The sequence below is a fragment of the Mesocricetus auratus genome, unplaced genomic scaffold (genome assembly GCF_017639785.1).
Source record: "Mesocricetus auratus isolate SY011 unplaced genomic scaffold, BCM_Maur_2.0 Super-Scaffold_100014, whole genome shotgun sequence".
NCBI classification, from domain to species: domain Eukaryota; kingdom Metazoa; phylum Chordata; class Mammalia; order Rodentia; family Cricetidae; genus Mesocricetus; species Mesocricetus auratus.
Window position 1 is genome coordinate 11,375,108 of NW_024429197.1, and position 13,390 is coordinate 11,388,497.

At 39.4% G+C, this 13,390-nt stretch overlaps 1 protein-coding gene across 22 annotated transcripts in view; it reads left to right on the forward strand.

Moving 5' to 3' along the window:
* The window catches only part of Epb41 (erythrocyte membrane protein band 4.1), a 151,937-nt gene that overhangs the window by 104,775 nt on the left and 33,772 nt on the right, over positions 1-13,390 (forward strand). For 13 of the 22 annotated variants that reach the window (XM_040756470.1, XM_040756464.1, XM_040756472.1 and 10 more), the window contains 4 exons: positions 4,874-5,061; positions 8,255-8,311; positions 8,469-8,510; positions 9,647-9,709. In XM_040756470.1, the coding sequence (XP_040612404.1) occupies positions 4,874-5,061; positions 8,255-8,311; positions 8,469-8,510; positions 9,647-9,709 (350 nt within the window). The remainder of the gene's footprint in view (positions 1-4,873; positions 5,062-8,254; positions 8,312-8,468; positions 8,511-9,646; positions 9,710-13,390) is intronic. The other 9 variants (XM_040756463.1, XM_040756480.1, XM_040756483.1 and 6 more) reach the window with 4 other exon arrangements.

Consider the following 13,390-nt stretch of genomic DNA (forward strand, 5'->3'; position numbering starts at 1 on the left):
AAGGAAAAGAAACTCAAGTTTTATTCCTGGGTTTTATCATTTGGTGGAAGGAGAGACTCCACAAGGAGGCAGAGTCTGGGATGTAGGGAAGCCAGGTTTCTGTTTGGTGTTGTCACTCTACCTCCGTACCTTTGCTGTATTCATGTGATACTACGGGGAGCTTGTTCCTTACCCAGTAAGCCCTGACCTCCAGTTGAGCTTCCGTGTGTGGAGCTAGGTTTCAAAGCTATTTTTCATATATGAAAACTGATGGTGGAAAGTCTCTGTGACTTGCTCAGACATCTCACAGATAGTAACATGCAAAGAGTGTGGACAAAAACCCAGGTCTGTCTGACACCACTTATCATGGTCACCACGGGTATTTTAGAGCTATATAGACACTGAGTCTGATGTGACATTTCTTTCACATAGCCAAAATTAAAAATTCAAATGTTAATGGTCTTTCGTAAGTTAAACAAATTATTTACAGAAACCACGTGTATTATAGATTGCCTAAAATTTTTCTGCAGTCAAATATTTTACCACTTAACTAAACCCAACTTTAAACTTTTTTTTTCTTAAGGATTTTATTTTAAGCCATCCCAGCAAATGTTTGTTTGTTTTGTTTTTTTGTTTTTTGTTTTTGTTTTTTTTTTGAGACAGGGTTTCTCTGTGTCAGAGGGAGCCTGGAAGATGAGTAGAGAGACGCACAGGAAGTTGTAGGGAGGGACCTTGAGTATGACAGGCTTTTTTGGTTTGGCCGAGCAGAAGGACACTCTCTTTTTGAGAAACTACAAAGGTCAGATAGTTGTTCCTCAACCTCTCTGAGCTAGCAGGTTTTCACCCCAGCCTCTAACTCCTGGGCCTTACTGATAAATAGAATGATAGAGATTTAGTTAAAAACTACACTTGGGGCAGTGGCAGGAGGCGGATCTGGCAGGATGTAAAAGTCCCACTGGGTCTCTGCCTGAGATGCAAGCTGTAACTGCAGCGCCCCAATTACTGGCTGAAGTAGCGGTAGATTTAGGTGCAGCGGCTGCAGATGGAAAACAGCAGCCAGCACTGTTACACAGAAAAATCCTGTCTCGAAAAACAAAAAACCCCAAACATCAACAACAAAAAAATTAGGACTGGAGAGATGTCTTGTTGGTTAAGAGCATGTAGTCTGAGTTCAATATCTAGCACCCACATCAGGTAGCTTACAACTACCTATAACTCTAGTTCCAGGGGATTCCAAACTTTCTGGACTCTGCAGGTACCTGCACTAATGTTCACACACCCCATCTCTCTCACACACACACAAAGGAAATAATGGCACCTCATCCAAGTCTGCCTCTGTTCTTGTCAGTGGCATGATATCTGAAATCAGTGATGCTATGAGTGTCAGCACCAGCACTTTGATCAGGACCTTCAGACTTGGAAGACACTCACTGTTAGTTAAGTGTTCTGGGTCCAGACTTCAGAATCTGTAATAGCTAAAAAATGAAGTAATAAGGCTCAAAGCCAGTTATCATTTATCTTTTTCTTGGTACAAAGGATCAAACCCAGGACCGTAGGCATGCTAAGCAAGTGCTCTGCCATTGAGCTATGTTCTAGCCCTGAATTAAAGTATGTACGTGCACAAGTGTGTGCGGCAGTAGGCATGTTGCACAATGCACATGGAGGCCGGAGATTGACATCAAGTGCTTTCCATGAACACATTCCACCTATATTTTGAGACAGGGTCACTCACTAAACCTGGAGCTTACCAATTTGATAGGTTGGCGGGTCAGTGAGCTCCAGAGATCTGCTTCCCAACCCAGGGCTAAATTTACAGATGTTACTTAGCTGGTGCATGGGTGCTGAGGATATGAAATCAGGTCCTGAGGCTTGCACCACAGCAACATTACCAGCTGAGTCCCCTCCCCAGTCCAAGCTAAACATCTTAGAAACAAACCTCACACATACTACTAAACCTTTAATTATCCTTTAAATGAGCAAACTGTACAATATGTAAATTATATCCCAATAAAGCTGTTTAAAAAAAAGAAAACCTACCATATTTATTGTGATCTATAGTTTGCAGTCTCCTTACTGTGAAAATGAAGAAAGTTTGTTTTTCTCAAGGGCTCCTAAGTGATATCCTTCATTTGAATTTTATGCCACTTATGCATAATGATTTTGCCCAACATAGTCTTGAAATAGTAGCCTATGAAAAGTAAATATAAGGACTGGAGTATGATGTTAAAAGTTACTAATATTTAGAATTTATTAAATATTTTTCTATCTGTTGAATATTCTTTCCTCAACTCCCCTACAGTTAGTGTCTCCCATACTCCATGGATGAGGAAACTCAAGTCTCTTGTCCTAGCACCACTGTTTGTCACTGAGGCTCACGTGTGACGTTCAGGGATGTTTGGATCTTGCCTGTTTCCTGTTGCTCTTCTTAGTGAGAAACCTTCACTGTCACTGGTATTTTCCAGTTTCTGAACTGTTGCCACCTCTGTGTCTAACCATTAGTTTCTGTATTTGTGTCCACTTTCCCATACACAGCAGGAATGCCGAAGACATAAATTATTTGGCTCTGCAGTATTAGTATTGGATTAGGACCAAATTCATGTGGCAGAATAGCACATGATGAAAGCAAGGGCTCTGTCTCTGCGGTTCCAGGCAGGGTTGAATTAATTCTTGGAGAGGAGGTGTGAACACACATGTAATATGAGGCTTTAACACAACTGAGAGAAAAATATTTTGTCATTTCCCTTGTTTGTTAGGTTTGCTTTGCCATCTGCCACTCTTGCATTGACTAGCTGAGAGCACCCATTAGCAACAGGGACTTGCAAACGGCCACAGATCTATCATTGCAAGATGAAACAGGCTCTGTGTTTCTGCTGTTCTTCTGCTAGGCATCCTATGAGAAATTCTTTCTCTGGAGACCATTACAGGATAATAAGTTAATAAGTGTTTCTCTCTTGGTATCATATGTATAAGATAGTTGTAACTTTCCATTTTTCAGTCTGTTCTAGCTTTAAAAATTCCTTTGTTTTGCTTCATTTTTAAAGTTTATAAATCTAAATGTATCAGAATAAATTACATTCAGTAGTCTGAAGACGAAGGAAAGTACACAACAAAATTGTGAGGTTTTCATGATATCAAACTAAAAGTCTCAGTACAAGAAAGGATGATGGCCCATTATCAGAAATAGTAATCAGAGCCATTGAGATGGCTCAGTGGGTAAGAGTACTTGGCATGCAAGCCTGACTGCCTAAGTTCACTCCCTGATCCCAAAGTGGAAGGAAAGAATCAATGCCCAGGGTTATCCCCTGACCTCCACACACACTCTGTGACATGTGCATCTGTACACACAGGCACACTGGTTATAGAAATTAAATACAATTTTAAAATGAAATATTGAAGCTGGGTGTGATAGCACATGCTTTAATCCTAGCACTCAGAAGGCAGAGGCAGGCAGATCTCTGAGAGTTCAAGGCCAGCCTGGTCTATATACTGAGTTCCAGAACAGCCAGGGCTATATAGAGAAGACAACAAACAAACAAACAACAAAAAAAACTAAATCACATTTTTAAAAATGTACTTTCTTAAACAGTATCTAATTAGTAAGGTTTGTTACAAAATGTATGTATATTTTCTTTTAAACCCTAACAGAAAAAAATGAAGGTTAAAAGCTAAAAATGACTGTTTCTTGTTTTATTTCTTTCTGTTTTGTTTTGTTTTTACGAGACAGGGTTTCTCTGTATTGTTTTGGAGGCTATCGGTCCAGCCTGGCCTCGAACTCACAGAGATCCGCCTGCCTCTGCCTCCCGAGTGCTGGGATTAAAGGCATGCGCCACCACCACCTGGCGACTGTTTCTTGTTTTATTTTGTGATGTTGGGAATGGGACCTAGGGCCTCCTGCTTGCTAGGCAAACAGTCTATCACTGAGCTATAGCTCCAATTCCTGTTTTGAATTAAGTTACCTAAAGCATAGATGCCAAATAGTTCAAACCCAAGCGCAGCTAAGTATGTGCAGAAGTTTTTATTGTCAGCCTGTATTGTTTATTCTATCCAAAGTAGTCTAGGCAGGCTTCTCCCCTAACTAGGGTTTCTTAGCCTCAGCAACCTTTGCCTCTATGCACTAGATGTCAGCACCTCCTTTCTCTCTCCATCCCAGTTGTGACAACCAAAAACATCTCCAGACATTGTCAAATATGCCCTGGCAGGGGGTGGAGGTGGGGGGGGGGAATAAGCCCTGGTTGAGAACCAGTGTTCTGTACTCTAGAGAATAGGCTGTAAGAATTGGTAAGGTGGGGAGGGGGTTCCATTAGCTTATTCTTTGTTTTTGGATGAGAGAAGTTTTTAATTAATGTTAATCAGATGATTTACTAAAGAAGAATGCCTGACTCAAAGATTTGCCTTCAAACACATCAAGCAGTAGTAGTCCCTATCTTACTGGAAGAGCCATTTATCAGTCATTTTGTAATCATTCTGTAGAGGCTTCACTGAAAACAAAAACAAGAAAACAGACTTCATTCCCCCCCCCCTTAAATCACATGCTTAGGTTCTTGAAACTATCTAAAGGCAAACAGATACTTATTTCAAAAAAGGCTTATTTTGAGAGCCATCCTGAATCCACCCTTCATTGTAAGTTTTTTTTCAACTAGTAGATTATAAATTAAATGGTTTTGCTTCCTTCCTTCAGTCTGCCCCCGAATTCAGCATTTATGAAATAGTCATTAAGATGTCCTAGTTCTCTGTTGTGGATGCCTTTGCCTTGTTGCCATCAGGTACCTTGAAAAGCACTAATGGTTTGTGTTTTGCCTTCTATATGATAAATACAGGACTCATAGTTTCACCTTGGACTTAAGGTCAGGACAATGACACTTGCCTTCATCTGTTCTCTTCTTTCCTCACTTAGCAGCAGCTGCTGAGTCCACAGACCGGAGTCCTCGGCCCACCTCTGCACCAGCCATTGCTCAGAGTCAGGTCACAGAAGGGCCCGGGGCCCCTGTCAAAAAGACACAGAAGGAGGCTGCGAAGGCTGAAGTGAGAGGGGAGGAGGAGCCAGCTGAGCCAGCGGAGCCGGAGCCCACAGAGGCCTGGAAGGTGTGTCTTAGAAACCTCACCTCAGCTACACACGTTCTGAGCTACAGATGTTTTCAGAGCTACCGAACCTTATAGATGCCCAACACAGTTGCTTTTTCTCGTTTCTGAAAGAAATCGTCTCTCATCAACCTCTTGTATATTTTTGTAGAATTTGATTTCCAAATGATATTGCATCAAGCACATTTATATAGATATTTAAATCCTTTCTAATTTTTTTAGGGTTATTTTTTTATTTTATGTATATGAGTGCTTTGCTTGAATTTATGTATGTGTACCATGTGCATGCCTGGTGCCCTTAGAGGTCAGAAGACGGCATCAGTATGGAACTAGAGTACAGTATGAGTCACCATGTGGGTGCGGAGAGTCAAACCCAGGTCCTCTGCAAGAGCTGCCAGTGCTCTTAATCGCTGATCATCTCTCCAGTCCAGTTCTTTAGACAGTACACAACTGGATACAGAGAAGATCTGTTGTGTGGTAGAAGTTGTGCTGCTGAGTTGAATATACTCATAATCCTTGCACTGAGCTGGAAAAATCACCAGTTAACTAGCAAATCTCCAAGAACTCATGAATGGGATGGTCTTATTTATAGTTTCAAGCTTTTAAAATAACATTACACAGTGCTAGTCTAGGTCTGTTTTAAAGTAGATGCAGGTCTCACTGTTGTTAAGGGACTATGAGAAAAGGCCTTCATAATAATGACATTTCACTGTCTGGTGGCAGTGGTGGCACACACCTTTAGTCCCAGCACCTCTGCCCAGTCGGGAGGCAGAGGCAGGTGAATCTGAGTTTGAGGCCAATCTGGTTTACAGAGCAAGTTCCAGGACAGCCAGAAATCCTGTCTCAAAAAACCAACAAAAAATAGCTGGGCGTTGGTGGCGCATGCCTTTAATCCCAGCACTTGGGAAGCAGAGGTAGGCAGATCTCTGTGAGTTCGAGGCCAGGCTAGACCAACAGCCTCCAAAACAATACAGAGAAACCTTGTCTCGTAAAACCAAAAAAAAAAAAAAAAACCAACAAAAAATAAAGATATTTTATGTTACGGCCTGTTCTTTTGGAACCAGATCAATGTCTGATTTAATGTAGAACAGTAGATAGCTAATTTTTTTAATTGTTAAATTTCTCTGTCTTTGAGTAAATGAATGGTGAACTTTTGCACTTTTGTAACTAGCCTGGTGCCCATGACATTAGTCTTCAGGCTCTGTGTGGTCTTTGAATACCTACTTGGTTTTTAATGTTAGAATTTATCATCTAACCCTCTGACTGTGTAGGCTATTGCAGTTGTTGGGGGCTCTTAAGATGCCTCTGGTCTTCTGCTATCTCGCTATTTGTTTTCCTTTTGCCCATAAAACATGCAGGTACTTCAAAAATAGGTTCCTTTTGCTTTTGGAGTTTTGGCAGAATGAAGTGGGTTTTTTGTTTCCCAGGCAAGCCTTAAACTCCTGCACTCACAAAATTCTTTTGCCTTGTTCTCTCTGGTAGTTGGGACTGTAGGTGTGCACCGCTGCTCCCGTCTTTTTGGCCTTAATTCTTAGAATGAAGTAGTGGCTCTCCATTTTCTGTTGTTAGATTACTAAAGACCCAGAAGAATGTTATTGTTTAAACAAGGAACTTAAGATTTATGAAATAATTTAAAACTAGTATTTGCAGAGTATACATAATTTTATGAAGACATTATGTCTGCTTTAATTTGGGCATGTTGGCACATGTCTGTAATTCCAGATCTTGGGAAATGGAGTTGAAGGCCAGCCTAGGCTACATAGTAAAACTCTGTCTCAAAAACAAACAAACAAACAAACAAACAAACCAAAGACAGATGTTTTCTTCATTTTATTACTTAAGAAAAGTTAAGCTCAGACAAGTGAAGTAACTTGTTCTCTGGGATCTAGACCAGAATGACCCAATTGTTAATTACTCCTGGTAGTTAGAAGTGACATGGTTGAATGTGTTTGTATGTTTGGCAGTGTTACAAAGTCTGGTATTACCTAATGTTTTTTATATTTAACCTAGGAAAAATAGCACAGTGACTTTGTTCTCCAGAGCAGTGCTGCTTTTGTGTGAGTTAAAAGAATATGTCAAAACCACAAGTTGATGAGGCTTGTAAAAAATGTGTAATATAACAAAACTGATTTAACCCTTAGAAAAGACAATTTAGTTTCTAAATTTGAAATACATGGCGCTTCATTCAGTACTCACCCTATTGTATTTCCTTGTCATAATCAGGTTTTTATATAATTTCTCCCGTTTCTGAATATAAGATGGTTATTTCTAGAGGTTTTTCAAAGATACACAGGCGTCCCTAAGATAGTATTCATCTCCTACTACTGAGCATAAATCTTGCCCTTCTGCCAAACACATGGTTCCGGCTTCCTAGAGAGGAGACTGCAATGTTGGATGTTACAGGCGAGGTGGAATAGTTGCATGCGTCAGTTTCAGTTTATTTGTAATTTGTTTTGATGCGCTCTCTTTCGAAAAAATGAAGAGTAAAATCGTCACCTTAAATGTATTGATCAACTAACAGACTCTTGTATTTACCTGTTTGGTGTTTTACGTGCTTTAATACGTGTGTTTTAACTATAAAAACTATTTCTATAGTGTACATTACACATTTACATCTCTGTTTATAAATCTGTTCTTAAATATGATTTAAAGTACTTCTAAGGCTGGGAAGATGACTAAGTGGATCGAGTGTTTGCTTGACTTCAAGTCCTCGAGCTTTCATAAGAAGCCACATGCAGTAACACTCGTGTCTGTGAGGCACAGTCAGGAAGATATGACACACATTTCAGTGGGCAAGAGAGACCCTGTCTTAAGCAAGGTAGAAGGTGAAACTGACACCTGAGATTGTCTTCTGACCTACACACAAGTGCCATGATATGTACACACACACACACACACACATTAAAGTTTTCCAGGTTATTGCTTTAGTGGGTACTTTTTTATATAAATAAATATCAAAATTGTTTTTTCATCAACAGAATCATTAACCCAGTTTTCCTTTTTGGTAATTTGGCTATCCATATTACCACTTCAGCCTTGAATCTCTGATGATGAACTAACAGATTGCACTGGGAGTAAAACCTTCCCTGTTGTGATCATTTTTCAGCACATTTAACCCCCAGCTTTATGAAGCTGTTTAACTATTTAAGGAAGCCTGCTAACCTAAAATGTTTTCAATTTTATTTCTTAAATGTAGGTGGAAAAAACCCACATGGAGGTCACAGTACCGACCTCAAACGGTGACCAAACACAGGTTTGTGCCAACAGGCCACTTGTCCCTTTCCCCTCCCCCCCTCAGTTTTAAATTCTCCCCCATTCCGCTTTCTTTAAAAACAAATAAAAGGTTCAGACAGACTTCAATGAGCCAATATTTTATCTTTTTTTTCCTTTATTGAATTGTGACCAAACAGAAGCCTGCAGAAAAAACTGAAGATCTGATAAGAATGAGGAAGGTTAGCCATTTTCTGCTTTCACACAACTACGCTGCCATTTCACCATGCTGATGACAGTGTGTTAAAAAGACAGTGGTCCAGCCCTTGATTTTCCTCAATAGGAATTACTTCTAGAGAGCCAGTCAGTGTGTGAGGAGCCTTCAAACAATATAGTTGTGATGAGTATTTACACACATATATGTATGCACGCAAAGAAGTTAGAACCTTCCACTGTTTATTGACTGGTTTTATCAAAGTAAGCTTTCAGCAGAGAAATAGCTTAACAAAATGCAGTTGTGAGGGGCAGGTCTATCTTTCATATTCAAACTTTACAAGAACTTTCCCAATGGCATCATACATTAGCATTTTATACACATTTATCACAAAAGCCACCACAGCAGCATCTTCTAGCATTAACAGTGTGAGTTTAACTGCTGCTTGCTTATTTCCCAACCTCAGAGTGGGATGGACCAGTTCTTATTGGATATACTTGTTACCTGTTTGAATACAGAACACTGTAGAGTTCCAGATATTCCAGTATTCATAAGTATAAAACTTTCCAGAAAGCTAATTTTTTAAATACAGAATTTCTCCACTCCATGATACATGATGAGATATATGTATGTATTTATATACATATATCAAAGGGTAATATTCAAATAGTTCAATTTCAAAAACAAATATAAAACAGCTTATTGAGCAGCTAGGTGGTGGTGGCGCATGCCTTTAAACCCAGCACTCAGGAGGCAGAGACAGATGGATCTCTGTGAGTTCGAGGCTAGCCTGGTCTACAAAACTACACAGAAAAACCCTGTCTCAAAAAAAAAAACCAAAAAACAAAAACCAACCCAAATAATAAACAAAACCCCCCAGCCTATTGTGTTAGAAGCTAAGAAGCCAGGAGCACTGTCTATTTAAATAACATCATCACAGCTTTCCATTGTTTATAGACAAAAGTCATCCATTCTTTTCTGGTAACCATGCTCTCTGTGTGTCCTTGTAGTTCCGTGACCATTTCATGTTGGCATATGCTGCATTGCAGACATCTACTTTGAAATGTTTTTTGTTTTTGTTTGCCAATTTGCAATTTGTTCCCCTGCAAGAACAACATTTTAATTTTTTATGCTTCTGTTTTTTTCCCCCTTTCATTTTCACAGAAAAAGAGAGAGAGACTAGATGGTGAAAACATTTATATCAGACATAGCAATTTAATGTTGGAGGTTTGTATGAACTTGAAGCTTATTTCAGTTGGTTGCCTGGAACCTTCTGCATTCTTTGCTGATTCCCTTCATTCTATGCTGCGTTTGGTTTTGCATGACACTGCATGTGAGATTTTTAGGTTTAAAGTGCTTTTGCATGTTGGTAAACACGAAGATATGCAATCATCTCTCCTAACTTTTAGTTTCCATCTCTCATACTATCTAGAAAAATATATGATTGGAGCTGTCTCTCCCTCTCACGGTCCTGCTATTTTACCCCCTTTCAGAACATTCAAACATCATTGTTACAAGTTTCTTGAATTTTCCAAGAATATAAAAACTCTAAATGTCCCAGGAAACAAATTTGCACTGTTTTTCTTTTTCTTTTTTTCCTGAACTGAGAAGAGTATCAAAAAAGAGGGAAAGTGATCACAGTTAGTAAGGGCTTACTCATTGGAGATAGCACAAGATTACTAAAGGAAACCGGAAGGAAAAGGAAGACATAAGCAAGAAGGAGTTCTAAGGTCCTTTTCCTATTACATTCAGTAGTAACCGGACTTTTAGCTCAATTCATATACTTTATCTAGGCTAGAGCTACACATTGGATATGAAATGCAAAACCAAATTGGAGATTAGAGGAACTCAGTGAGAAAAATTATGGAAATTGGAGTTATTCTCTGTAGAAGAAAGGAAGAGCAGTATAATTTGTACACCAGGAAGTTGACATTGAAGTATAGAAGTTGAAGACAACTCAAGGCAGAACCAAAAGAAATGAGTGTAAACTCTTCTCATGGGGAGGTAGCTTCCCTGTGAAGGAAACAACCAACATGGTTTTTGCTTGCAGGAAGCTTGCAGTGTGGGGAACTGAGGGGAGAGGGATAAAGATGAGTGAAGAGCATTGCACAGTTACAAGCTGTTGGGGAAACTGTAGCAGGTGAACGCTGTGCCTTGTTTCAGGCAATCTACTCTAAAACAACGAGGTCTCTATGAAGTTAGCATTTTCAATAACCATCTTGCCTTGGCCTCCTGAAGGCATTGCAGGAGTGTGCCATTGTGTCCAGTGAGATGGCATTTAATTGAGACCTGAAAGGAGAGCCATGTATTAAATATCTCCAATATGAAAGATTGAAAATACTGTAAAAAAAAAAATAGGTCTGGTCAGGCATGGTAGGACATCTTTATTCCCCACACCCATGAAGCTGAGACTGGGAGTCAAGTCATTTTCAACTCTCTATTTTAAGGCCAGTCAGGGGATGCATGAGACCTAGTCTCAACAAAAACAAAAACCAACAAAAAAAGGCCCAAACTTATGTTAAAAATCGATTTCTCATTACTAATGTGGCCTGTAAAGATTTAATCTCATTTCATTTTTTCATTTTTTGTTGATAACTATACTTTTAATATCTGCTACATAAGGTACTTTAATACAAATAATAAAAATTATGGATGGCCTTCATTAATTACATATTCAATGATAGACACAATGCCAAGTGCTTTACATATATATATATATGTGTTATATGACATTAAATTTCTAAGGTCAGACTCTTACTTCAAACTTGGAAACTGGCTGTCTTTATCTATCCCATATCTGAGGCCTGAATTGTTGTCTTTGGAGATTAGGAAGGACAAGACAAGACTAGTTTGGTGATCACCTCTTCTCAGTGCAACATCTCCGCACTCTAAATACGCACATTCCCTGAACCTGTTGTGCCAATCATATATTTGTCATTCATTCCACGAGGTGTGTTGTGGCTTCTGAGACTCACAGAATTCCTGTGTTATGCTGTGTTTTCTTCCGTGGCATTTTACTGAGAGCCCTGGGAGGGGATTTCTGAATAAGTGTGTGTTTGGAATTTAAAATTACTAACTGCCTTTTGAGAACATTTTACATTTAACAAAGTGTTTGGTCTTATTGCTGCTAAAATCATAAGATGATAGCCCTCAAAAATTATCTAACCTGAACATAGCATGACATAATTTGACCTTCATTCCTTAGTTATTATTTAAAAATGCCCCTAAGGAAGTTCTCTCAGGTTATCTGTAACTCTGGCAGTTTTTTTTTTAAGCATCCCTTCCCACCTTCTCTTATCAAACCCCCACTAACGCTTTGTTCTGGCACAAATAAGGTCGAGTTCATTTTTAGATCTGCCGCCTCCTCCTCCAGCTCCCAGAGAGAACCTGTAGCAAATGTCTATGACAAACTCTATTTGGAACAGGTCCCTTTGAGATCTTAATTTTATTCTGTGCCCCCACAGGTTTCCACAAAGCCAGCTAAGAAGGATGGAGAAAGTTCCCTCAGATGCTACAGTTTTATTGAAAACTGTATCTTTCTCAGGCTCCAAATCAATCAAAAGCTATGCTAGAAGAGTTACAGATCAGCATTGTGTTTATCACAGTGTATCTTAGTTGTTTTTGTTTTGCCTTGTTTATACTTTTAATCATCATAAATGTGCTCAGTTGTTCTTGGCCAAAACAGATTTAACACCAGTGAGGAGATGGGTGACACTCTCACAAGCCTGATGAGTCTGGGTTGCTGAGCTAAGACTGAGTTCCTACATGTTTTTCTTCATCTGATTAGGGCACCCCCGCCCCTCTGGATATACTTTCTTCTTAGTAAGCAAGAATGCTCTTTGTGGGAGCTACACTTACTTTGGAGGTTAGTTTTCTCTTTGCACTCTATGCAGATATACATGGGTCAGTCTTGCAAAAACAAAAAAGAGACTAGTTTATGACTTTTTGAAGGAGCAACTCCAGATTTCATGTGAGTTCCTGGGTTTTTTATTGTTTTCTCTTTGATGGTGGTTTGGAGAAAGTTTTATTTAGTTAGGATCTTCCTTGCTTGTAGAAAAAAAAAACAAAAAAAAACTTGTAAATACATGTTCAAAAACTAAATTCACTTTATTTTGTTTTTATTTTTATTTTCCAAAATGAAATTATTTCCCACAGTGCCAAAAATAGATAAATCCCAAAGTTCACATGGCATGTAGGGAGATCTATTTGGCATCATGCTTTTCTTAGATATAATGCCGCTCTGATGGGAAATAAACACAAGATTGTTTTTATAGCTTCAGGTTCCAGCTATTGTGACTTGAAACTCAAACTTTTGAGGTTTTCTTGTGTGTGTGTGCTGGGCATGGAAGTGCATACTTGTAATCCCAGAGCTGGGGGGAGTGAACACAGCAGCATCCCTGACTTAGTGACCAGCCAGCCCCACCCTTGGCTAACAGTTCCAGGCCAATGAGAGACCCTACTTTAAGAGAGGTAGACAGTGTTTCTGAGGGGGATCCTGGAGTTTGTCCTCTGACCTGCACTTGCAGATGCACATGAATTATTTTGAAAAAAGTATCTTTAAAGCCATTTTATTTTTTAGCAGTAATAACAATTGACTTTTGGAGGCTAGAACTAGGGATTTTAGTAATAAATTTTTAAATCCAAAAAAGTATTAGTAATAGAGGAGTAAAAGTATTGCAGTGGACAGAGAGGAACTCTGCAGTGTTGCAGCTCACCAAGGACAGCAGCTAGTGGAAGTTGAGGTCATTTACCATGTCTGTCATTCATCAGTTTCCTTATTGCTATCTCCATCCTGCCTGAGCTGAGCCTAAGGCAGTTCTCCTCGAGGTGAGCTAACTGAACTGTGAGGTTGCCTTTTCAGGGTGAGGAGGTGGAGGTCTGGTCTTGCACCCTTTGTGGAAGAGGAGT